The sequence below is a fragment of the Balaenoptera borealis genome (assembly GCF_965194805.1).
Source record: "Balaenoptera borealis genome assembly, chromosome: 4".
Taxonomy (NCBI): domain Eukaryota; kingdom Metazoa; phylum Chordata; class Mammalia; order Artiodactyla; family Balaenopteridae; genus Balaenoptera; species Balaenoptera borealis.
Window position 1 is genome coordinate 149,389,115 of NC_138861.1, and position 25,831 is coordinate 149,414,945.

The 25,831-nt window shown below is 66.1% G+C and overlaps 2 protein-coding genes across 6 annotated transcripts in view; one reads left to right on the plus strand and one right to left on the minus strand.

Moving 5' to 3' along the window:
- The window catches only part of POLN (DNA polymerase nu), a 177,576-nt gene extending 164,689 nt beyond the window's left edge, over positions 1 to 12,887 (plus strand). For 4 of the 5 annotated variants that reach the window (XM_082390924.1, XM_082390923.1, XM_082390925.1 and 1 more), the window contains 4 exons: positions 4,292 to 4,359; positions 11,181 to 11,257; positions 11,387 to 11,448; positions 12,550 to 12,687. In XM_082390924.1, the coding sequence (XP_082247050.1) occupies positions 4,292 to 4,359; positions 11,181 to 11,257; positions 11,387 to 11,448; positions 12,550 to 12,559 (217 nt within the window). In that variant the 3' untranslated portion in view covers positions 12,560 to 12,687. Of the gene's footprint in view, positions 1 to 4,291; positions 4,360 to 11,180; positions 11,258 to 11,386; positions 11,449 to 12,549 lie in introns of all 5 variants that reach the window. The other variant, XM_082390927.1, reaches the window with a different exon arrangement.
- Positions 12,888 to 14,514: 1,627 nt separating this feature from the next.
- NAT8L (N-acetyltransferase 8 like) lies at positions 14,515 to 23,370 on the minus strand. Its single transcript, XM_082390835.1, has 3 exons — positions 22,912 to 23,370; positions 21,400 to 21,564; positions 14,515 to 19,335 (listed from the first exon to the last, which is right to left on the minus strand). Exons 1-3 carry the CDS (start codon positions 23,285 to 23,287, stop codon positions 18,968 to 18,970), a joined length of 909 nt encoding a protein of 302 aa, XP_082246961.1. The 5' UTR covers positions 23,288 to 23,370; the 3' UTR covers positions 14,515 to 18,967.
- Between the last annotated feature and the right edge of the window lie 2,461 nt (positions 23,371 to 25,831).

Here is a 25,831-nt window from a genome sequence, read left to right on the forward strand (position 1 = left end):
TGGTGACAGTCGTCATCCAGGAATTCAGAAACCCGGTGGCCATCCCTGTTGCCAGCACTGTGTTGTCTTCAGGAAACGCGTTTCATAACAGAACACGTTAACCGCTTCATGCCATTTCAGAAACTGAAGCAGGCCAGTGTGGAACACGGCCGTCCACACTGTGCGTGTGAACTTGAGTTGTTCTCCCTGGAGTGGCAGGAAAGGTCTAGGACGGCGTCGTGGGGGGCAGACGCGGGCCACGCGTGAGCTGGTATCCGCCTGAAGCAACGTGACTGGAACGCGTCCCTGGGGCTCCTGGCACCTGGTCCAGTCGCCCCGAAGTGCCCCGCGGGCTGGAGCCACAGGACGGCCTCCACTCACTGCCCACGGGCTGGGGAAGGAAGGCCAGGGGGCTCGTGACCCCAAGCGCTGCCGTTGGCCGAGAGCTCACTTGGCCTCGCGCTGAGCTGTCGGCGGGGCGGCCTCCTCTCTTCCGACGTGGAACCCCCACGACAGGCCCTTCTGGGTTTCAGACCATGTTGGGGCTGGAAAAAAGCTTTGGAGGCTGTCGATTCCAACACCTGCATGTAGAGAAGGGAACCCGAGAGCGTGGTGCAACACGGCCAAAATCACCAGAGCTAGACCAGCACCGGGCCCCGCGGCACGCTGCAGATTCTCCTCGCCCTGGGCTCGTGCAGAGGACCGCAGCCCCACTGCTTGCCCACTGGACGGCGTGGCAGCCTCAGAGGACACTTCCCCTGCTCCTTTGCCCGTGGTTACAGGACGGCAGGGTCATCTCACCACACAGGCAGCCCTCTGCCCACCTGGCAGCAACCCGAGGGCATCTGTGGTCAGGCCCAGCCCGGCATGTGGGCTCTTGCTCTCCCCATCTCAGGAAGGGGCAGAGAAGGTGCCCCGGGCCCAGGGGAGGCAACAGGACCAGCCAAGCAGCGAGGAGCGGCCTCGAGGGACATGGGGGCAGCAGGCCCGGGTCTTCCCACGGTGACAGGGCAGCAGGTGGAGAGGGCTGTCCAGCGCCTGGGCCCTTGAGGACGTATGGGAAGCAAGGCTGGGGCAGCCAGCAAGCCCCTGGACCATGGCCTGGACCACAGCAGCCACTGGCCGGAGTGGACGGATGGGAGGCTGGGCCTTTGGGGGCGGGAGGACGCCACGCTACTCCAGCAGGAAGGACGCAGAGCAGTTAACAAAAGCACAGAGGGACCGCGGGGGCACAGAGACCAAGCTCCCAGAGTGGCCGTCCGTGGTCACCTGCGCAGGTCAGGACGACAGCATAACGGCAGGGGCGTGGGGCCTCGCCGTGTCTCTCAGGACTGTGGCCAGGCCGCGGGAAGGCCCGGGGCTCAGCCACCGGGCGCCTGTGCTCTCAGATGAGTCCTCCCGGCGTGCTCAGAGCTCAGGGCGCCTGGAAGGGAGCTGCCCCAGGCAGCCACGGCCGGCCGGGCCACCGCCGGGAGGTGAGGTGAGGCTCTCCGGGAGTGTCCCCACGAGAGCGCGCTTATGTGCGGCCTGTCCGCGCGGGACAAAGGGACGGGAAGTTCCTCAGCCATCAGCTCGCTTCCTGGGAAACAACGGGTCTGACACCTGTGTTCACCTGCCCCACCCGGGCGCCTCGTGTGCATTTCCTGCGCCCCAGTTTCCAACTGGAGATATGATAATGTCGCAGTCAGCTGTGAGAGTGGTGTGTGAGTGACTAACGATTCAAACCTATTCTTAGGTTGCTGCCACGCCAGCAACTCAGAATTTCACAATGTAATTTCAAAAAGTATGAAAACTCTTCCTGCTAAATCTGGAAAAATTACAAGTGCCTATTCTGTGGTTTCTGCCCATTGGAAAACTAAGTCCCCTTGGGAGCCTAAGACCCCGCCAGAGGCCTAGAAGTCAGTTCAAGAAAGTAAATGCCAATGCTGCCAGCCCGGTCCGGCTGCCCGGAGGACGGTGCCGAGAGCCCTTGGCCAGAGGCTGCGCGGAAAATACAGGCCCCCTCCCTGGGGGGACTGCGGGGGTCTGCCGGCCAGCAGCCTGCTGCCTGGGCTGGACCCAGCATGCCCTGGGGATTCACTCCCACGAGCAGCATGGGCTACGGCTGCTCACAGCAGCTCAGACTTAAAGGTGGGCTTTCCCCCATCGTGAGGAATCCAGTTGCTGCCTTTGGTTCAGAGGCTCAGGGCGGCAGGACTGAAGTCCCTCTGGCTCCCTGGCCGCTTCCCTCTTGGTGCCTTGATGGAGGTGGCCACTCCAGCAATCACAACGCGTAGCAGGCAAATGGAGAAAGTAGTGGTGATAGAAAGGGTACCCGCCCCCGCCCCCCCGCATGTCAGCCCTTTCAGGAGCCTTCCTGGGAGCTGGGGGGTACCCACTGCAGGTGGCTGGGAACGCAGCCTCATCTCCCCCCGACCCAGCAACAGAGAAAGGGGGAGAGTGGTTCGGGGTAGAGCCCTGTGCTTCTTGGTTACACAGTCCTGCACAGCTTCTGAAAGCGCCGGCACGATCCGTCTCTGCACTGGGCTTGAAGACTGCTCCCTGCCCCCGGCCGGACTCACCACTGTGGTGACCCCTGTCCGGGGGCCTTGCCTCACCTCCCCGTGCAGCCCCAGCTCCCTGGTGCCCCTGGGCCCACAGCTCTGCCAGGCGCTGCCTCTGTCTGCAAGCCCTGTGCCTGCTGTGCACAGGCTGTACGGTGACAAGGACAGGACATGGCCCCTTCCCTCGGAAGCAGGGTCCTGGAGGCAGAGACCAGGTCTCACAGAGGGCAGAGCACACGCCCCCCCCCCTCGCCCCCACATGCCTACCCTCCTTCCCTGAGGGCTACAGGCCCTCAAGACCATCCTGCACCACGCCTCCCCCCTCCCTGAGTGCACAGGGCGAGCCTCCTTCGTCCGCCCCAGGGAGGGGCTGGCACTGGGTCTGGGGTCACAGCCCCCAGCAGGTGTCAGAAGCCAACCCAGATCCTACCTTCTTTTTTTAAATCAATTTATTTATTTTATTTATTTATTGTTGGCTGTGTTGGGTCTTCGTTGCTGCACGCGGGCTTTCTCTGGTTGCGGTGAGCAGGGACTACTCTTCATTGCGGTGCCGCGGGCTTCTCATTGCGGTGGCTTCTCTTGTTGCAGAGCATGGGCTCTAGGCACGCGGGCTTCAGTAGTTGTGGCTCGCAGGCTCAGTAGTTGTGGCTCGCGGGCTCTAGAGCGCAGGCTCAGTAGTTGTGGTGCATGGGCTTAGTTGCTCCGCAGCATGTGGGATCTTCCTGGACCAGGGCTTGAACCCCTGTCCCCTGCATTGGCAGGCGGATTCTTAACCACTGGGCCACCAGGGAAGCCCCCAGATCCTACCTTCTAAGCGCAGGGCATGCCTGGCCCATGCTGGCCAGATCCTTGCAGACCGTGTTCTGTGCGGCCAAGGAAGAGCTTCCAGGGCCGATCCCTGGGGTGTCCCCCTCCTCCATCCCCACCCCGTGCACACATGCACACCCGCCCGTCCCTGGCGCTTGAGTCTACGTCCTCCCAGGAGCCCTGCCCCTCAGCAGCACCTTTGTTGCCTACACACCTCCTTCCACTGCAGCGTTCACACACCCCCTCTCTTCCTCACCCAGAGGCAGGTGGGGACAGACACCCTTCAAGGGGGTGCCTGAGGGGGCTCAGAGAAGTGGGGCACTGAGCAAGGACTTGCCCAGCGGAGGGGGCTGGAGTGAGTGCTGACTCCTCCCCTGGAGCTCAGCCCTGGGCCCAGGCCCGGGCGGGGAGCGTGGTGTCTCGGGGACAGGGAGTGGCCAGGAGGGCAGCAGCAAGGTGCCCAGGCCGTGGGCCAGGACCCAGGAGCAGGGACATGCTGGGGTCTTGTGCCTGCAGAATGGCCTCGAGTAGAGGCGTCTCAGGGTCCCTGCCCCCACGATGGTCCAAGGGGGGCTCTTCTTCCTCAAAATGCTCAGCCCCACCATGTCCTCGTCAGGCTCCCCAGGTTGCGGGGGTGGGGGGCAGGGGGTCACCCGGACCCTCTTATCCTGGGCCCTCTGCCTCCAATCCATCATTCTAACCTGTGTTCTCCCCCTCCTGCAGGCTGTCCTGGTGACGGTGCCGTGACCCCCGCCCACCAGCCCCTGCCTGGGTCCTCCCACTCCCCACTGAGCCACATCCTCACGGGCACCTTGTGCCAAAACCTAGGTGGATTGGCCAGCACCGGGCAGCGCCCCTCGTGCCCGTGTGCACATGCCCCCCACGCGCCCCTTGTCACAGGCAGGGACAGAGCACGGAAGGCCCGCGCACGGGGGTGACTCCCTCCGCCGCATGTCTTGCAGGTTGGTTGCCCAGATTCACGACGAGCTGCTGTTTGAAGTGGAGGACTCACAGATTCCTGAGTTCGCAGGTGAGCCCTGAGGGACCAGGGTTGGTTCTGTTTCACGAATAGTTACAGTATCTCCCTGGGGGCTCACAGGCCCCCTCCCTGCACCCGCTGGGTGTCACCTGCAGAAGGGCCAGCCTTGTTTGGGGGCCCTTGAGAGGTCTCGATGGCCACTCCCTGGCCAGCAGCCCTTGGGGAACGCTAAGTGCCCTACGGGGCCCTGCATCAGCCCCAGGGGCCCCAGAAAGAAGGGGGTGGCATTGGGACCCCAGGCCGGCGGGAGCCAGGCGGTGGGGCCGGCAGCAGGGTTAGTGCTGGAGCATCGGGGTGGCTGAGGCCCACAGGCTGAGCACAGACTCCAAGCCTGGGTGCCACCCTGCCCCCTCGACAGGCACCACCCGCCGTGAGCCCTCCGGGATTCTTTGAAGCTAGAGACCACCTGTCCCCTGACTCAGTCCTCAGGTTGGGCAGGACTCCTCTCCTAAACAACCACCACTGCAGTGGGCATGGGGGCCTCTCTTCTGCCTCTCTAGTGAGAGCAGGAGCCCTAGGGCCCTGGTCCCTCTAGGCCCTGCAGGGCCTGTGAGGGAGGTGGCCGGAGGATGGAGAGAGTACAGGGCTGGGCATTAGGGCTGGATGCCAGCCTCCCAACCAGCTCCCAAGTGACAACTGGCCAAGCCCTCCCCCAGCTCCGCCACCACCTGCAGAGACCTGCCCTGAAAACTGGTGAGACTACTATCCTCAGCACCCCAGCCTCCACGCACCTCCTCCTGACAGCTGGGAAACCGACCCATAGCAGGCCCAGCCTACACGGGGCCCATCCTACACGGGGCTTCAGCCTACACGCACCTCCACCTGACAGCCGGGAAACCGACCCATAGCAGGGCCATCCTACACGGGGCCCATCCTACACGGGGCTTCAGCCTACACGCACCTCCTCCTGACAGCCGGGAAACCGACCCATAGCAGGGCCAGCCTACACGGGGCCCATCCTACACGGGGCTTCAGCCTACACGCACCTCCACCTGACAGCCGGGAAACCGACCCATAGCAGGGCCATCCTACACGGGGCCCATCCTACACGGGGCTCCAGCCTACACGCACCTCCTCCTGACAGCCGGGAAACCGACCCATAGCAGGGCCAGCCTACACGGGGCCCATCCTACACGGGGTCCCAGCCTACACGGGGCTCCAGCCTACACGCACCTCCTCCTGACAGCTGGGAAACCGACCCATAGCAGGGCCATCCTACACGGGGCCCATCCTACACGGGGCTTCAGCCTACACGCACCTCCTCCTGACAGCTGGGAAACCGACCCATAGCAGGGCCAGCCTACACGGGGCCCATCCTACACGGGGCTTCAGCCTACACGCACCTCCACCTGACAGCCGGGAAACCGACCCATAGCAGGGCCATCCTACACGGGGCCCATCCTACACGGGGCTTCAGCCTACACGCACCTCCTCCTGACAGCCGGGAAACCGACCCATAGCAGGGCCAGCCTACACGGGGCCCATCCTACACGGGGTCCCAGCCTACACGGGGCTCCAGCCTACACGCACCTCCTCCTGACAGCTGGGAAACCGACCCATAGCAGGGCCATCCTACACGGGGCCCATCCTACACGGGGCTTCAGCCTACACGCACCTCCTCCTGACAGCTGGGAAACCGACCCATAGCAGGGCCAGCCTACACGGGGCCCATCCTACACGGGGCTTCAGCCTACACGCACCTCCTCCTGACAGCTGGGAAACCGACCCATAGCAGGCCCATCCTACACGGGGCCCATCCTACACGGGGCCCATCCTACACGCACCTCCTCCTGACAGCTGGGAAACCGACCCATAGCAGGGCCAGCCTACACGGGGCCCATCCTACACGGGGTCCCATCCTACACGGGGCTTCAGCCTACACGGGGTCCATCCTACACGGGGCTTCAGCCTACACGCACCTCCTCCTGACAGCTGGGAAACCGACCCATAGCAGGCCCAGCCTACACGGGGCTTCAGCCTACACGGGGTCCCATCCTACACGGGGCCCATCCTACACGGGGCTTCAGCCTACACGCACCTCCACCTGACAGCTGGGAAACCGACCCATAGCAGGGCCAGCTTACACGGGGCCCATCCTACACGGGGTCCCAGCCTACACGGGGCTCCAGCCTACACGCACCTCCTCCTGACAGCTGGGAAACCGACCCATAGCAGGGCCAGCCTACACGGGGCCCATCCTACACGGGGCCCATCCTACACGGGGCTCCAGCCTACACGCACCTCCTCCTGACAGCTGGGAAACCGACCCATAGCAGGGCCATCCTACACGGGGCCCATCCTACACGGGGCCCATCCTACACGGGGCCCATCCTACACGGGGCCCATCCTACACGGGGCTCCAGCCTACACGCACCTCCTCCTGACAGCTGGGAAACCGACCCATAGCAGGGCCATCCTACACGGGGCCCATCCTACACGGGGCTTCAGCCTACACGGGGCTCCATCCTACACGGGGCCCATCCTACACGGGGCTTCAGCCTACACGGGGCTCCAGCCTACACGGGGCCCATCCTACACGGGGCTTCAGCCTACACGGGGCTTCAGCCTACACGCACCTCCTCCTGACAGCTGGGAAACCGACCCATAGCAGGGCCATCCTACACGGGGCCCATCCTACACGGGGCTCCAGCCTCCACGCACCTCCTCCTGACAGCTGGGAAACCGACCCATAGCAGGGCCATCCTACACGGGGCCCATCCTACACGGGGCTCCAGCCTACACGGGGCTTCAGCCTACACGCACCTCCTCCTGACAGCTGGGAAACCGACCCATAGCAGGGCCATCCTACACGGGGCCCATCCTACACGGGGCTCCAGCCTACACGCACCTCCTCCTGACAGCTGGGAAACCGACCCATAGCAGGCCCAGCCTACACGGGGCCCATCCTACACGGGGCCCAGCCTACACGGGGCTCCAGCCTACACGGGGCCCATCCTACACGGGGCTTCAGCCTACACGCACCTCCACCTGACAGCCGGGAAACCGACCCATAGCAGGGCCATCCTACACGGGGCCCATCCTACACGGGGCTTCAGCCTACACGCACCTCCTCCTGACAGCCGGGAAACCGACCCATAGCAGGGCCAGCCTACACGGGGCCCATCCTACACGGGGTCCCAGCCTACACGGGGCTCCAGCCTACACGCACCTCCTCCTGACAGCTGGGAAACCGACCCATAGCAGGGCCATCCTACACGGGGCCCATCCTACACGGGGCTTCAGCCTACACGCACCTCCTCCTGACAGCTGGGAAACCGACCCATAGCAGGGCCAGCCTACACGGGGCCCATCCTACACGGGGCTTCAGCCTACACGCACCTCCTCCTGACAGCCGGGAAACCGACCCATAGCAGGGCCAGCCTACACGGGGCCCATCCTACACGGGGTCCCATCCTACACGGGGCTTCAGCCTACACGGGGTCCATCCTACACGGGGCTTCAGCCTACACGCACCTCCTCCTGACAGCTGGGAAACCGACCCATAGCAGGGCCAGCCTACACGGGGCCCATCCTACACGGGGTCCCAGCCTACACGGGGCTCCAGCCTACACGCACCTCCTCCTGACAGCTGGGAAACCGACCCATAGCAGGGCCAGCCTACACGGGGCCCATCCTACACGGGGCCCATCCTACACGGGGCTCCAGCCTACACGCACCTCCTCCTGACAGCTGGGAAACCGACCCATAGCAGGGCCATCCTACACGGGGCCCATCCTACACGGGGCCCATCCTACACGGGGCCCATCCTACACGGGGCCCATCCTACACGGGGCTTCAGCCTACACGCACCTCCTCCTGACAGCTGGGAAACCGACCCATAGCAGGGCCATCCTACACGGGGCCCATCCTACACGGGGCTCCAGCCTACACGCACCTCCTCCTGACAGCTGGGAAACCGACCCATAGCAGGCCCAGCCTACACGGGGCCCATCCTACACGGGGCCCAGCCTACACGGGGCTCCATCCTACACAGGGCCCATCCTACACGGGGCTTCAGCCTCCACGCACCTCCTCCTGACAGCTGGGAAACCGACCCATAGCAGGGCCATCCTACACGGGGCCCATCCTACACGGGGCTTCAGCCTCCACGCACCTCCTCCTGACAGCTGGGAAACCGACCCATAGCAGGGCCAGCCTACACGGGGCCCATCCTACACGGGGCCCATCCTACACGGGGCCCATCCTACACGGGGCTTCAGCCTCCACGCACCTCCTCCTGACAGCTGGGAAACCGACCCATAGCAGGCCCAGCCTACACGGGGCCCATCCTACACGGGGCCCATCCTACACGGGGCCCAGCCTACACGGGGCTTCAGCCTACACGCACCTCCTCCTGACAGCTGGGAAACCGACCCATAGCAGGGCCATCCTACACGGGGCCCATCCTACACGGGGCTCCAGCCTACACGGGGTCCCATCCTACACGGGGCTTCAGCCTACACGCACCTCCTCCTGACAGCTGGGAAACCGACCCATAGCAGGGCCATCCTACACGGGGCCCATCCTACACGGGGCTTCAGCCTACACGGGGTCCCAGCCTACACGGGGCTCCATCCTACACGGGGCCCATCCTACACGGGGCTTCAGCCTACACGCACCTCCACCTGACAGCTGGGAAACCGACCCATAGCAGGGCCATCCTACACGGGGCCCATCCTACACGGGGCTCCAGCCTACACGGGGTCCCATCCTACACGGGGTCCCATCCTACACGGGGCTTCAGCCTACACGGGGCCCATCCTACACGGGGTCCCATCCTACACGGGGCTTCAGCCTACACGGGGCCCATCCTACACGGGGTCCCATCCTACACGGGGCTTCATCCTACAAGGGCTTCATCCTACACGGGGCCCCATTGTGCAGTGGGCTTCATCCTACACAAGGCCCATCCTACACGGGGTCCCATCCTAAACAGGTCTTCATCCTAACAGGGCCCCATCCTACACAGGGCTTCATCCTACACAGGGTTGCATCCTACAAAGGCTTCATCCTACATGGGGCCCCATCCTACACAGGGCCCCATCCTACAAGGGCCCCATCCTACACGGGGCTTCATCCTACACGGTGTCCCATCCTACACAGGGTCCCATCCTACATGGGCTTCATCTTTCACGGAGTCCCATCCTACATGGGGCCCCATCCTACACAGGGCTTCATCTCACACGGGGCTTCATCCTACACGGGGCCGCATCCTACATGGGCTTCATCTTTCACGGAGTTCCATCCTACACGGGGCCCCATCCTACACAGGGCCCCATCCTACACAGGGCCCCATCCTACAAGAGCTTCATCCTACACGGGGCTCCATCCTACACGGGGCCCCATCCTACACAGGGCCCCATCCTACAAGAGCTTCATCCTACACGGGGCTCCATCCTACACGGGGCCACATCCTACACAGGGCTTCATTCTACAGGGGGGCCCATCCTACATCGTCATTTGAAATCTGTTTGGAAATAATGGGTCTGAAACAAACCATTTAATGGGATTGGCGGGTGCTCAGCTGCTGGTTAAAAAGGAAAGAAAAAATTCTACATCTGGAGGGAGCCGTCTTAGGAACAGTCCAGTTCCCGCTCATCCTGGGGGCAACTGCTAACCGTTTCAGGCAGGCACTGAGGCTCTGCTCCCCGTGGCTCCCTGAGGGATGCAGGGGCCTCGGCCACAGGCCAGCACTCAGAGGCACCACCTGGTGCTGTGCTGGGAGAGCTCTGGGGTCTCGACCCAGCCACGGACCGTGAGACAGGTGAACCCGGTGGGGGCCGGGGCTGGCTGCCATCTCTGAAATGCTGGGTGGTCAGGACACACCTGATGGCGGCTCACAGGGCAGACCCAGAATGGGGCTCTGGGGCCCCTGGCCCAGGGACCCTGCCCTCACGGGCCATATGGTGCAGGCTGGGGACACGGGTCACCCCAGGGAGAGGCCTGGGAGAGAGCCAGCTCTGCCCAACCGCCACCGCCCCTCTGCCCAGTGGTTACTCGGGGTCACTCGTTTAGTCAGTCGCACAAAGGAGGGGATACACAGGAGGACCTGGCATTGTCTGCACACCCAGTGAGGGGGTGTCAAGGTCCGACTCCTCCCATTAGAAGCACCTGGACACCCCTGCAGCTCCCCAGGGAGGCCGGGCCCTCTGCAGGGCTCCCCTAGAGCGGGCTGGGCCCACGCTGCCCGCCCACCTCCCCACAGCCGGACCCAGGAGCCCCAGCAAGTGGCTCCCCATTCCCCGGCCACACCAGTGTCCCTCTGCAAGCACAGAGAGGGTAGCGAGGCCTTCGGGCAGCTCTGATCCTGCTCCGGACACCCCAGGCCCCGTGCCCCCGGGAGTTGGCCAGGGAGCCCTGGGGCCGCGGAGGACAGAGGACGAGGCAGCCTCCGCCGGTTCCTTGGGCGTTCCTTTGGCCGTCTTTGTACTGAAATGTCCGGTAACTTAGGGTGGAATGAAATATTCATTGATCAGAGGGGCAGAAGGGTTTGGAGCAAACCCTGAGAAACGCTGAGCCAGGCAGCCAGCCCGTCCCGCCCGGCTGCTCCCGGCCCGGCCCCCAGTGCCATGGAGTTGTCCTTGCAGCGGCACGGGCGCGTGAAACTTCACAGGGGTTTCGGCGGAAGCACAGGCCGTCCTTCCCCGGGCCGCTCGGGCCAGCGGGATTGCCTGGCCTGGCCACCCGGGGCGGGGGCGGGGGGCGGGTTGGCATGGGGGGCCGCAGCTGCAGACAAGCGTGTGGGCGGGGCTACAGCAACGCTTGGGACCCGAGGGCCCTGCTCGCGGCACCCACTGTCGGGGCCCGTTAAGGCGCCTTCAAGCACGTGCCGGTGGGAGTTGGAACCAGTCGGGGAGAACCGCAGTGGCTGCCGGAGCAACCAGTACAGGTGACCATGACTGTGGACTTGGGAGAGCCGGGGAGCCTGGGGCTGGGGTAGGGCTGGGGCCCGGGTGTCCCCCCGGCGCCAGCTCTGCCAGGCAGGCTCGGGCTGCCCCTGTGTCTTGCTTTGTCCCAGCCCTCGTCAGGGGAACCATGGAGGCCCTGCAGCACGTGCCGGCGCTGGAGCTGCAGCTGCAGGTGAGGGGGCGGGGCAGGAGCCGGGCGGGGCCAGGCTTGGGGGAGGAACTCATCAGCCCTCCCCCCAGGCCACCCCCACCTGCCCCAGGTGCACCTGGACGTGCCAAGCCAGTCCCAGCCAGACTGCTGGCTGTTGGCTCTCAGAGGGGGCTCCAGGTCCTCACCAGGAAGACCTTCGGGTCCAAGCTCCCCCGGGCTGGTGGGGAAGGTGGAGGAATAACAAGGAGGTGAGAGTCCTTGAAGTCTTGCACACGGGCCTGCACAGGGTCAACAAGCACCTTGGAGCCCCTGGAAAGACTGCAGTGAAGGACGGCTCGCCCCTCGTCCCGTGGTCGCTCCCTCCTCCCTGCCGTGGACGCAGCCGTGCTCTGTGCCCCTGGCGCCCCTGCACCCATCCCACCGTTAACTTCACCCCTCACCGCGCCCTGCGGGCGGCAGCTCGGCAGCATGAAGGAGCGCCCACACGGGCCCAGCCAGGGGCGGGGACTCCCGTGTTCTGGAGTGGTTGGCGTTTGCTCCTGTGGCAGGTGGAGACGCGGGGGGCCTCGAGGTCCCCAGGAGCCCAGGAAGCCCCACCTCACCCCACTAGTAGCCCTGCAGGTGGCAGGGGGCTGCAGCTGTGAGCGGCCCCTTCCCGTTGAGAGGGAGCTCTTGAGCCGTGGTCAAGGGCGCCCTCAGGATCAGGTCCCTGGGAGGGCTCTCCAGACCCCTCTGCACCTCTTGAAGTCAGCTGATCCCCCGGGGGACCACAGGTGGCCCCGGGACACATCTCCCTACGCCAGAGCCCCCTGCCTGGCCAGCCTGTACGAGCCCTTGCTGCACAGGGGCCCTGGCAGGTGAAGGGGGCTCAGCCAAGGTCGAGGCTTTGTGACAGGGTGGGTGTGCGGTGAGCCCGTTTACCTGTTGCCGCGTGTGTGAGTGTGTGTGTGCGTGAGTATGTGTGTGTGTGTGTGTGTGTGAGTGTGCGTGAGTGTGCGTCTGTCCGTAGCTGAGCTGCTGTGGCCGTGTCTAATCGTGTGTCTTGGGGCAAGTGGCTGCCCGCGTGGGGGTCTGGGCAGTGGCTGGGAAGGCCTGGCGCTCACCTCTGGCTGCCACCCGCAGGTGCCCCTGAAGGTGAGCCTGAGTGCCGGCCGCTCGTGGGGACACCTGGCACCACTGCAGGAGGCCCCGGCCCGTGACCCCACCACCGCCCTGCCAAGTCTCCAAGCAACCGCTCAGCCAACGCCGGCCCCTGAGCGCCTACCCCCGTGCACGCATTTTTCGCCTTCATTTGGTCTGTAGCCCCAGGCAACGGCGGGGAAGAGAACTGGTTTCCACCAGCCCGCTGTGTGGCCTTCCCCAAGGTCAGAGTCAAGCGCTTGGTACTCGGCTAGGGCCACCTTCCCACTGGAGCTGGGGCAGCCGGGTGCCCCCTGGAGTAAACGCCTCTTGTGAACGTGCTCGGCCCTGTCGGCGTGAGTTCTTCCCGTGGGTGGGATACACTGCGCCCGCAGCCCTCGGCCAGCTGGCACAGCCAGGGCAAGCACCCCAGGCAGGAGTGGCCCAGCCCTAGGCTGCCCCAGGCTGACAGCTGCTCACCACCCCGCGGGTGCCCGGGAGCTGCCAGCATCCTCGCTCCCAGGGCCTCCCGGGCCAGGGCGGTGACATGCTGGCCAGAGATCACAGCCTGACCACCCTCCTGAGGGCCAGAGGGGCCCGTGCACCGGTGCTCGCCGGCCAGGTGTCCCTGCGAGCCGGTTCTCACAGACCCCCAGGGCCGAGGGAGGGCATGGCCCGTGCACCCCGGAGCCTCACAGCGGCCTGTGACAGAGGTACCACCCCCTGGCATGGTGGGGACACTGAGGCACGGGAAGGTCACCTCACTGGGACAAGTGTCCCAGCAGGACTGCAGCTGGGCTCCCCCCGACCCTGCCCCGCACCCGCCTGTCTCATCCCGGGGCCCCATTCCCAGACCACCCTGGTCTGGGTCCAGGCTCCGCACGCCACCCTCCAAGTGGGGTGCAGCGCCTACCCAGGGCAGGGCGAGCATGTTGACAGGGCCCAGATGCAGCTCCAGGAGCGGGCACGGGTGCTCCCCCCGCCCCCGGCTGTGGACTCTGCTCCTGTGTAATGGCAACTAGAGCCCACGGGACACGGCATCACCTTTTCTGAGTGACGTGGCTCGTCACAGTTTATCATGCCCAGGCCCGTTTTTCTCATGGCTTCAAGATCTTGTCACTGGTCTCATGGGGTGTGCAGGGTCCAGATGGCCAGGCCCGACCACCATGTGATAGAACATTCCAGAACCTGGAAAGCTGCCAGGCCCCTCCACGCCACTGCCTCTGTTGTGTGGCCGTATGTCTGAGTGGCAGCCTGTCTTCATGCTCTGTCACCTCAGAAGCAAGACCACTGCCGGGCTTCACAAGGAGCATCTCACTCAAGCAAACGACCGTCCCTGGGAGCTGACATCTCTGGGCCAGCGCGGGCCACCGTGTGCCTTGTGGGGGGAAGCCACGTGGGGTGGGCGCGTCCCAGAGGGTCCCAGTCAGACCCGCGAGAAGGGACTGAGGGGCGAGGGGTGGACGGACCCTGCGAGGACGTTCCCTCCCACCCAGAAGCCGGGCCAGGCCAGGAGAGGGCAGCCAGGGGAGCGCCTGCTGTGGAGAGCCGTCCACGCTGGGTGGGCTGCAGGAGCCTTTGGACACGGCTGGGTGTATGTCCACCCTGAGCCTCAACGTCCCTGCCCCACCCCCGTGCCCTGCTCTCCAGCCTGACACCCCCATTCCATCACCCTCCCTTCCTTAACAGACACTGGGGGTCCCACTGCCCCTCCCACCTGGGTCCCACACCTCATGCCATCCTTCAGAGCCGACCTGCTCCAAGGAGGCGTCAAACAGAAGGGCAGACCCCCAGGCCCGCAGGAGAGCCCGGCCGGGGCTGCTGACACAGAAACGGGGGCCTCTCAGCCCACAGGTCACCCAGGCACCTGCTCCGGCCTCCGGGAGGAGGGGCCCAGCGTCTCCAGGAAAGCAGCCCTTCCTGGCCCAGCGTCGCACAGACGACACCTCAAGAAAGCATGGAGCCCGGTTCCATCAACTCTGGTTTTATTGAAAAACAGCAGCATTGGGGGCTGGGCAGGCGGAGGGACACTGCTCCCGGCCCCTCCCGTCGCTCACACACGCACAGGAAGCCTGGGACCCTCTCCCCAGCCCTGCAGCCTGTCTCCTCTGGACGCAGTGCACGGCCCCTCCGGGCCCTCTCGGGGGCTGTCTGGTACATCCTGGGGTGTCAGGACAGACGCCACAGTCCTGGGCTCACAAACGGTAAACACAGTAAGTGAAACCAGCCACCATGACACGTTCTGGGCTCTGCCTGCCCAAGGACACCGCGTCCATGGCAGCTGTGGTCAAACAAATCTGATCTCGGCCAGTCTGGCTGAGTGTCACTGCCCTTGCCACCCTCCCCACACGGCCAGAGAGCTGGGCAAAAGCCCATCCTGATCACCCCCCTTCACACAGGCCGTCCAGCACCCTTGGCCAGGGAGGAAGGAGCGCTAGATTCAAGGTCCGCTGGGTCCGGAGAAGGAGCGTGAACGAGGCCTCAGGCCAGCCGCACCGCCGAGCACCTCCCGGCCTCCCCTTCCCAGCCAGAGCGGGCCCTCGGCCACCAGGCTCCCTCCCTGCACACACACACGCACACACGCAGAGGCACACACGTGTGCACGTACCCACAGGCACACATGCACACACACAGGCACACCTCTTCTCCAAAACGGCTAATTATTGCTGTTAAAAAACCACATCCAACAACAGTAGCTTGGGGCTCCCCCTCCCTGACCCCGGGCAGCCCACTTGTCAGTGGACCTCACGCCATCACTGAAAGCCTGTCCTCGGCACCATGGAGCAAACACAGTCCAGGATCTGCCCCACACCCAGCCCAGAACTTGAACCCGAAAGCCTCGGCCAGAGGGCCACCAGCACAGGCACACAACCTGTGGCCAAAATGATTCACAGAAGCTGCTTCACACAGACACAGGAGCAGCAGGAACACGGAGGACACGGCCAGGGAGAGGCAGCGGGCTCCCAAGGCCTGGGGGCCACCGTCCAGCCGTCCCCCAGACACTGACGGGAAGGCGGCCCCAGGGCTGCGCCCAGCGCCCGAGGACGGGCAGAGAGCCACACCCGCAGTGTCAACATGCCTCCCAGAGGCCAGAGCCAGGCCCTGTGGCCCAGAGAGCCTCCCAAGCACTTGCCCGACGCCAGAGGGGCCACCTGAGAAAGGACACCCAGAGCAGGGTGGGGGCCGCCCCAGGACCGTGGGGCCTCCCAGCCCAAGCCTTCTGCCCCCCGTCCCTCCCCCACTCCACCCAAGGGCAGCAGGGGGAGGCCAGGCCGGACACGATGGCGGTACCAGGTGGGAGACGCTGCCACGGCCCTTCCTGGGGCCGGGCCACCTGGCTGGCCCCAACACACGCACACCACCCACCCTGGCTGCCCAGCCTCGGGGGCCAGCTGTCTGAAGAGCCCATACCTGGGCGGGGGGCACTACCCCTGGGACGGCCCGCCAGCCACATGCCAGGACCCCGGGGGCACTGGGCCATCCCGAGGCGCTGGAGCCTTCAGCTGCCCTGGATCCCACTGCCTGCACGTGCCCATCGGGCCTGCGTTCCAGGCTCAGCTGACGGAGACATCCTGAGCGCTCTGCCTCCCGCTGTCCGCTCCAGAAACAGACAACAGAAGCCCTGGAAGCCCGACCCCTGAGCATGGGTGCCGGGCCCAGGGCTGGCTTTCCAGTCGGGGGAGGCCCAGGGGCCAGCAGGGAGGGGAGGGGGCCCAGGGCCGCCCAGTGCAGAGAAGCTGCCCAGACACATCACTGGGCAGGACCCCAGGAGGACGCTTCACAGAGGTAGAAGAAGTAACATCAGAATTTCTACAAAGGTATAAAATTCACATCTCAGTGCATGTTTGTGGAGCAGTTAGCTCCCAGGCTGGGGGAAGGACGGGAGACCTGCCCCCCGTGGTCCTCAGGAGCCCAGGAGCCGCACGCTGGCCGGGCAAGGGTCCTGACCTGGGCTCAGCATGCACCCAGCCTGGGGCACATAGGTGCCTCTGCCCACCTCAGGGGCCAGGCAGCAGCTGGACAGCAGAGTTCCAGACACATGGCCACCCTGCCACACCCCTCCTGGCATCTCTCCTGGCAGCAACAAGAGGGCATAAGGAAAGGTCAAGAGCCCAGCCAGCACCCACCACCCTCTGGGCCACCGACTGGGGCGTGGGGAGGACGCAGCGTCGACAGACACCAGCAGGACGGGAGGGGCCACACCACTGCCAGAAGCAACACCAGCGAGGCACTTTGGTCAATGCCAACAGACATGGGCAGCCCCGGGGGGCTCCCACGGCCCCACCCACGTGCCCCACACCAGGGACGGGAGGTCCAAAGGCACAGGATCAGAGGAAGCTGGCAGCGTCCCACTGCCACCACCTGACACCTGACAAGACACGACCCACCACGCGGACTTCACGGGCCCCCACCTGCCCTTCCCACCCGGCCAGGCCTCAGGCCAGCTGCAGCCCCAACTCGCCCCATGCCAACTAAGGCCACCCCAAGCCGACACCGAACCAAACAGAAAGAGGAAAAAGGCACAACTGTTTGTTTTCCATTTTGCTAAAACACTTTACGTCTGTCTGTATAATCCAGATTAACAAAATCTGAGAGCTGCAAGAAAATAGGGTGCCGATTTCTGTACAGTCTACAAAATTCCCATCCCCAAGTAGGGACCGGGCGCCACCAGGGAGAAATGTACAGGGGAGCACGGGGTCTGTACAATGTTCTGCAAATATCTCGGTTGCTGACAGCACAAAAGGCCCCTCAGGAAACTAGGCTTGTTCCATCCGTCTGCTTATTTCCAAAGCGCCTCTTTAAGAATGCTCCCTCCACGGTCCCGCACGTGGGACCCAGCTCAGTGGCCCGCGACGCCTGCCACTTTCCCCTCCCCCAAATCCCCAAATTAGGGGGTCTTGGCGGGCATCTCTGCCCTCCTGCCACCAGGCGAGGTCCGGGCTTACAGCTGGACACACGGGCACTGCCAACCACCACCTTCCTCTCCCCCTCTGGGCCACGCCCCCACCCAAAGGCCGCTGCCTGAGACCTCAAGAAGGACAGGGTGGAGGCACAGGTCCCCCCGAGCCCACGGTGAACTCCTGCGTGGGAGGCTGCCAGGAACTTGCTCCCATCCTGCCCTCCGTCCTGCAACACGAGAGCCCGACAGGGGTGGCCCGGAGCCTCCTCACAAAGCGAGAGTGCTCTTTGGGGGGAAATTATGTTAAGTCAGGGTCTCCCTCCAGATTCCAACCTGAAACCCTCCACCCACCCGGCCACCCACCCCCACCAAACTGGGCCACAAATAGTGCATTCTAGACCACACAGGGATGTGTGTGTGTGTGTGTGTGTGTGTGTGTGTGTTAAGGTATAAACTACCGTTTTGTCCCAAGAATTAAAGTCATGCAGAGTGCTATTCTGTCTAAATAACTTATTAAAAAATAGGTCGGCTTCAGGCTGGGAGAAGCTGCGGGCTCGGTGGTGCAGGCAGCAGCCTGGGTTGGTAAGATTCACAGGACAGAGCCCGTCAGCCGCAAGGCAGGAGGTCCTCAGGGAGGTCTGGGGGAGGCCACCAGGATCAAGCTGGCACTGGGGGAGAGATGACCCCATGACTGCCTCCTACCCTGCTCTCCTGAAGGGCCCTGACCACGGCTGTACAACATGTTGCCATGGGAACCACACCTGGACAATGCCACCCATCAGCAAAGCCCGGGCAGAGGAGGGGCAGGTACCGAAAGGAAAGACAGGTGATCCGACGTCAAAGCAAAGCTGAACTGGGTGAAGCAAGGAGCAAGGTGGACAGTCAGGCCTCCCAAGAGGCTGGGCTGGGGCTGGGGGCGCTCACCAGTCTGGGTCCAGTCCAGGCAGGGCAGGGGGCGGGAGGCTGTGGGCATGCGGCATGCTGCGGCCAGGCCACACCCTCAGCATGCACAGAGCAAAGCGGGCCCGCAGCCAGCTCGGCGCCCCGTGGGGCAGTGGCCGACCGGTGCAGCAGGCCACGCCTGCTGGGGACTGATGGCTGAGCCACCGCCTGGCTGGTGGCCAGGGGTCTGCTGGGCGGGGGCCTCACTGCAGAGGCTCTGTGCTTGGTGGGCAAGGCTGGGCCCGCCCCCACCCCGGGGGTGGGCTGGAAGGGGCCCCTCGCGCCAGGGCCGGGCAGCTGCGTGGGCTCGCGGTGGTCCACGCTGTCACTCTTCAGGATGCGGCCCCAGCAGACTGGGGAGGGCAAGGGGCGTGGCTGGGAACAACCCACCTCCCCAAGTGTCACGGACGAGCAACGGCCCCGCACCCCCCCAGGAACCAGCCAAAGAACCGTGTGGTGCCGAAAAAGGAAAAACCCAACACAAACGCCAAGGTGAGCGTCTGAAAGCGGCCCGGGCGGCGGGCAGGAGGGCACAGGCGGACGGGGCGGTGGGCGGGGCAGCGGGCAGGTGGGTGGCGGTCACTCCTCGCGCAGCTGCAGGCGGTAGCGGTGGTAGCGGACCTGGAAGAAGAGGCGCTCGGCCAGCGAGAGGGTCATGCCAGGCATCACGTAGCGGTCACTTGAGCCCATGTGCCTGAAGCCCAGCGACTCGTAGAGCTTGTGGGCGGCCACCTTGACGGCTGTCGTGCCCAACACTACCGCAGAGTAGTTGTGCACCAGGGCGAACTCCAGCACCTTACGGCCCAGCGCCTTGGCGATGCCCTTGCCACGGAAGCGTGAGTCCACCGACATGCGCAGCAGCTCCACCGTGTTGTCCGCCGCGTGGGCCCGCGCTGCCACGATGCCCACCACGTTGCCATCCAACACGGCCACCCAGAAGCAGGAGCCTGCGGGGAACGGGCGGTCAGGGCCACTGGCGCTAGTGCATGACACAGCCGCCCCGGCAGGGTCCTCTGGGCGGAGGGAGCCAGGCCCAATTTGCCTGCTGCCCCCAGCGGCCCTGGAGCCACCCTGACCCTGGGCCTGTGTCAGGCCAGCCATCCCCACCCCCGGCCCAGACCAATCGCCGCCCCACGCAGGGCAGGAGGAGGCGGGGGAAGACCTCAGGGAGATGAGGGAGCAAGAGAGACAGAGAGATGAAGACCAGAGGAGAGAGGCCTGCAGGGCACAGGCCACGGGGAGAGCCACCTCCTCTGGGGACCCAAGGCCCAGGGGCTACAGGAGGCAAGGCCAGGGGGCAGTGCCTGCTCCGAGGAGCCCGGCCTGCACACGCCCTACCCACGGCCACGCCAGCCTCCACTGCCATGTCCTCCCACCAGCCACCCCCCAGGCCCCGGCCCCAGCCTCCCTCCTGCAGCGGCCAAACCCTCCCCCGCTAATACTCCTTCCCCGGACCCCCACCCAGAAGAACTCTTCACTCTGCCGCCCTACGCCTGGGGGTCCCCCACTACCTCACCTGCCAACGCGGCCCCCATCAGCCCGTCAGCTCTGCCGAGCAGTCTCCTGTCTCCTTCACCGTCAGACCCCGAGACTGAGACCGGGCACGTGGCCCGAGCTCGGGAAGGAGCTGACCGCCCCCTCCACCGGCTGACCTGCCCACTGTCCGGGAGTTCGGGCTCTCCCCACCTGCCCGGGCCCAGGTCAGAGGTCAGCACAGTCCTGGGAGCCTCGTGCCTCCCCAGGCCTTGGTTCCCCCGTTGTGGGAGCAGCTCCCACGAGTCCAGCACGGCCCCACCAGCCGCTGTCCAGCCTCTCTGCCCCTGCGGGATCTTCCTGCACACCCACCAGACATCTCAGGAGGGGTGAGCAGGACCCAGCCCCCCATCTGACACCCAAGGACACTGCACTCCAAAGAGGGCAGGGCCATGCCGGGCCCCAACCCCTCTTCTGCTCCTGCGGCCTGGGCTTTGGTGCCAGGTGGGTCTCACTCTGCTGTCCCCTCCCATCCTGGGGGGAGCCAGGCTGAAGCCAGAGCTCCATGGAGGCTGATAAGATGCTTTGTTTGGGATTGGGAAAGGGTCAAGGAGAACCAAAGGTGCCCAAGGCCAGCCAGGCAGCCTCGGGGCGGGGAAAGGACCAGCCACCAGCGCGCAGGACCTGGCCAGGCCAGAGCGTGTCACCCCTGCTCCGGGACGCCTTGCCTCTCTTCTCCCCACTGCCCTTCCCTGGCACTCACCAGGATGCTGCTAGACCCTAACCAACCAGGCGCACTCTGTCCCTCTCCTCAGGGACCCTCCTGCCCTGGAAGACCCTCACACCCCAGCTCCAGGCATGGAGAAAATCATGACCCTGCCTCCCAGGACCCACCCTGCCTCAAGGCCAGCCTGGAGAGTAAAGAATGGCTCCAGACCAGGTCCCAGCCCCTCCCTCTACAGAAGGCCAGGGCCGGGGCGAGAACCTGGGCTTACTAAGTGCCCCAGATACCAGAAGTGGGACCCCTGGTCTCCTAGGGTCCTCATTGCCCCAGAGTGACCTCTGCCCTCTCCCCACCATGTGGTCCTCTGCCACACAGGGACCTAGCATTCCAGGCCAGCCCAGGATCCAACAAGGCACGCCCAACAGGACTGGAGAGAGGTGAGAAAGACCCCCTTCCCCCCATGAACCACTAGGGCAGCACAAACAGCAGGGCCGGGACACCATGGCCCAGGGCCAGCTCAGGCCACTCAGAGCCCTGCCCTCAGAAGACACAGGACGGAAGCCCGGCCATACTCAGGGGAGAGGACCTAGTCCTGCCAACCCCAGCGCCTGCCAGCCTGCAGCCAGAGCCCTTGGGCACCCAGAAGGCTCGGGTCACGGGGGCGCCCCAGCCCAGGCTGACCTGTGCCCAGCCCCTGCCCCAGGCCCGCCCCGAGGTTGCTGCGCTGGGGGCAGCTCTGCCAGAAGGAAGGGCTGGGGAGGAGGGCAGGAGGGGGCAGGGGGGAGGAGGAGTCCAGAGACCCCCGGGGACTCACCAGGGGGCTTCATGTAGTACTGCTCAATGTCGGCCATGTCCGTGTGTAGCGCGCTGTCCAGGTAGGCGAGGACCACCTTCCGGCTGTAGTAATAGCGCAGGCCCAGCAGCCCTGCTGGCACCAGGCACGTCAGCAGCAGCGAGCGGGTCAGGGCAAAGCAGAGCGCTGCGGGGGGAGGTGGCGCCCGGTGAGTGGTCGGTGGGGCAGAGCCTGTGGGGACAGCCCCGCGGACCAGCGCGGGGAAGACGGACCCAGGCCCACCAGCCCCCTGGTAAATAAGCCGGTTAGGGACATGCGCAGAGGAGAGACCATGCCAAATAGGCCAGGCCCGTTTTCTCCGGAAAAGCAAAGAACATTACAGCTGCCCCTTCTGCTTTTCCCTATTATCAAACTTCTCACCGTAGGACGCGTTACCTTTATAACCTGACATCATAGGATTTCTTAACATGCTGAGCACCGCAGCGGCCTCTGGGCAGGCTGCCCTCAATAGCTGGTGGGCACAGCCCAGGACAGGGCTACTGAAGGGTGGCCCCTGCCCATCGCCCCGGCCCCCTAGCTGGGGAAGGGGCTTTGTCCACAGCCTGGCCCACACGGGGCGGGGCGGGGGAGGGTGCCAAAGAGCTGCCCGGCCAGGCACCTGCAGGCCGTCCCACCCTTGGGAAGTGGGGGCCCCGCCTTCCAGCAGGAGGGCCCCAGCCAAGAGCCCTCCCTGGGCCAGCCTCTGGGTGCTGCGAGGACAGGGACCAGGGAGAAGCTGCTTCCAGCCTAGGCCACCGGGATGCAGACGTGCCTGCAGTGAAAGTGCCTCTGCTGCGTGACCTTGGGAAAGTCCCACCCCCCAGCCTCAAGCTCCTCACCTCTGAAATGGGGAGAACCGCCCTCCCACGGCAGAGCCTCAAGGGGCAAAGCCCCAAGGCCCCTGTGGGGGCCGCCCACCGTGAGGGCCCACTGCCCCCTCGTCTGCTTCCTCGGCGCTCACCCTCCCCCGGAGCCCCAGGGAGCCGGCTGTCTTCCCTCATAAATTAGCGCTCGGAGCCGCCGAGGCAGCCGCCCCCGCCCCGCGGATTATATATAGTTCCACGCGCCAGGCGCGGGGCCTCGGCAGCGGTCGCTACCTGCCGTCACCCCGCCCCCACCCGGGATGACCAGGAAGGGGACGCAGGTGGAGACCCCAGTTCCCCGCCCGCAGCCCCTGCACCCGGCCCGCACTGGTTCCCACGCCCCCGCCCGGCGCGCCTTGGCCGGGAGCCCGGGCCGGCCCCAGCGCTGGGGGCCACCTCGCCCCGGGCCTCCGCAGAACGCGCGGGTGCGTGTCCGCGCGCGTACGAGGGGGGTCGGGGGTCCGCTTCCGTCCCAGGACGAGGCCCGGGCCCGAGGCGGGGCCGAACGGGCCGGAGGGAGTCCCGCGCGCGTCCCCAGAGGGCCGGGCGGGCACAGACTGCGGCAGGCGGGGTGCGCCCGGCCGGCCGCGGCCCCGACCCCGCCGTCCCCGCGGGGTCCCCGCGCACTGACCGGCCAGCAGGGCGTAGAGAAGCTGCGTGCGCGGGTGGTGCCGCAGGCCGCGGAAGGCCGTGTTGGGGATGCGCTCCATGATGCCGTCGTAGAAAATGCGGCGCGCCGCCTCCTGCTCCGCCGCGCGGATCTCGCGGATGTACACGCCGCGCCCCTCCCGCGGCTCCGCGCCCCCCGCGCCGCCGAGGGGCTGGGGGCCCGGCGCGGGCGGGGGCGCGGCGGGGGCGGCGGCCGGCCCAGGAGCGGCGGGCAGCGGGGGCCACATGGCGCCGGCGGCAGCGAGCAGCGCGTCCTTCTTGGCCCCCGGCAGTGCCTCATGGTCCTCGGCGGCCACGATCTTCGTCTCGCAGACCATGTCGGGAGGCCCACAATGCATGCACCCGGCCGGGCGGCGCAGCGCAGGGACGCGGGCCGGGCTGCGGGCGGGCTCAGCCCGGGCCCAGGGCAAGGGCGCGGCGCCCTCGGACCCGCGGCGGCGGCGGCAGCGGCGGCGGCAGCGGCGGCGGCTGTTCAGGAGTGCGGGGCGGAGGCGGCGGGCGGCCGGGGCGCGCGCAGGGAGCTACGCCGCATTTTGGAGAAGTATTTATAATGCAGCGGCGCCGGTGCAGTCGCGGCGCCCGGGGTCCCGCAGGGTCCTAGCGTCCACAGCATTGGCTGCCGAGGGTCACCATGTGATCTCGAGGGTGGGAGCAGACGCCGCCTCCGCGCCCGCCCGATGGCACACTTGGGCGCTTCGCGGCGGCCGGGCGGGGGAGGCGCGGGCGGCCCGGGGCGCGACGGAGCGGCGGAGCCCCGCGAGGTGTCCGGGGAAGAGCGAGTGAGCGTGCGGCCGGGGTCCTGGCCCGGAACGGGCGCTCCGCGGGGCTCCGGGTTGGGCGCCTCCCGCCCGGCCCCTGCGTCCCCGCGCCGCCGCCGCTCAGCACGGGCCTGTGAGCGCCCGGACCTGGGGCCGCGCCACCGGAGCCCGCAGCCCTCGTCCTCCTCCTTCTCCTCGGCCGCCGGGCGCTGTCACGGAAGCATCTGCATCTCCATCTCCCGCCCCTTTGTCTGAACGCGGCGCCTGGCCAGGGTCCTGGGGAGGGGGCGCCCCGGCTTCCCCCGGCCGGCGCCCCTGGGAACCTGCGCCCGGGGCCGCACGGGCTGCAGGCGCGGGGACGCGGTCAGAGAGGGGTCTGATGCCCACGTCGCCCGCAGCCCAGCGCGTCCCCGCGCAGCGCAGCACGCCCCACTCGGATACCAGATCCCCACCGCCGGCGCGGGGATGCGGGACCCACGGGACCCATCCCGGCTCGGCCCCCGCCCTCCTCGGTCCGCGCATGCGCCCCACGATTTCGGTGCAGGTGCAGGGGGGGTTCTCGGCGCGTGCTCCGGGTCCCTGCGAGCCCTACCCGCTGAAGCTGCGAGCCGGGGGCGAGGGGGAAGGTGGAAGCGGGAGGACAGGTAGTCCCAGGCCCGCCCCCAGCACTTTACGAACCCAGCCCCCTGCATCTCAGAATCCCCTTCCCCGCGTCGACCCAGTTCTCCGCAGGTGACCCCACAGGGCAGCCTGGAGCTGAGTTCACACCCGCGCAGGTGGAGATGAGGCTTAGGGGTCCAGGCCTGAGGACCCTCAGCCCCCGTTGGGGCCCAGCGAGGCAGCTGTGGTCACCTAGAGGACAGGAAAGGGACTACCTCTCGCGGCATCGCGCTGAGGGACCCAGGCGGAGTGAGAAGAGAGAGGACCGCGGACCCAGGAGCTGATCTGGGCCACAGGCCGGACCCGAGCGCTAAGTCGTAGGGGGAGGGCCAGCCAAGCGGGGAAGTCAGCCCCACGCTGTGCTTCGGAGATGCCAGGATTTGTCTGGGCCCGGATTGTGACCTTCCAGGAGAGCCAAGGGGGATCACGGAAAATCTCAAAGGCACTCATCCATCCATTCAGAAACCCCTCCACGTGCTGCCTGGGGGCCGAGTGACACTGACCAGGCACAGCGGGACCAGGCTCTGAGGCGTCCTGAGGATGGCCAGCTGGATGGCAGGAAGCATGTCCGAGCAGAGAGGACAGCATGCAAGGGGTCCAAGAAGGAAACACCCAGAAGGGGGGGTGGGGGAGGGGCGGTGATGGCAGCTGGTGGCCTGGAGGGGTCAAGGGGCTTCCAAGAAGGCGAGGCTGGGTTCCACTGCCAGACCAGGGATCAGGAGGGCACTCTTATCATGCTCCCTGATGCGGGCCAGGAGGGAAGAGAACCAGGCCCAAGGTCCAGGAGCTCTTGGGCAGCATCCTGACCCCAGATCCAGGTGTGAAGGGGTCCCTCAGAGCAGAGTGGCCCAGTCCCTACAGGGCCACAGCCTCTGCCGGCTATTACCCGCCCACCTAATCCCCAGCTTTGAGCGGGAGGCTGCCCCTCTTCTACCCCCAGCAGCCAGGCCCAAAGACGGAGGGAGGGGCCTGGGGTCCCACTCAGCCTGACCTTGTGGGGCCCCCTCCCGTCCAGGTGGCCTGACCTCACCCTTCAGCCCCCAGAAGTCCCTGAGAGCTCCCGAGGCCCTGAGGCAGTGGTCCAGCCCCTGGTCCAGAGGGTCCTGGAGAGTGCCAGGACCAGGTGGGGAGGAGGAGCCAGACTCAGCTTGGAAGGGCCAGGGCTGGGCCCCAGGGATGGCCACCTGGGAGCTCTTGGAGGTCTTAGTCCTGGACTTTAAGGGGCTGCGAGTTGGGGGCGGCCTGAGTGGGAAGAGGTGCAGGCAACAGGGTGGCCCCAGGCCCCGCCGATGAGCCTCAGTTTGGGGCCCAGGGAGGTGGCTGCGGTCACCTAGAGGCCAGGAAGGGGACTGCCCCTCGCGGCGTCACGTGCTCAGGGACCCAGGCAGAGTGGGAGCGCCGGGAAGCACGCCCCGTGCTGCCGTCAGGAGCCCATTTTACAGAAAACCCTGGGGGGGCCGAAGT

What these genes read in the sequence shown, in the direction of transcription:
- NAT8L (XM_082390835.1), bottom strand. Translation starts at nt 23,287, where the DNA reads ATGCATTGTGGGCCTCCCGACATGGTCTGCGAGACGAAGATCGTGGCC. An exon ending in TCTCTACGCCCTGCTGGCCG is followed by an intron (nt 21,565 to 22,911) that starts GTCAGTGCGCGG and finishes CTCCCCCCGCAG; the next exon opens with CGCTCTGCTTTGCCCTGACC. An exon ending in GTACTACATGAAGCCCCCTG is followed by an intron (nt 19,336 to 21,399) that starts GTGAGTCCCCGG and finishes CGTTCCCCGCAG; the next exon opens with GCTCCTGCTTCTGGGTGGCC.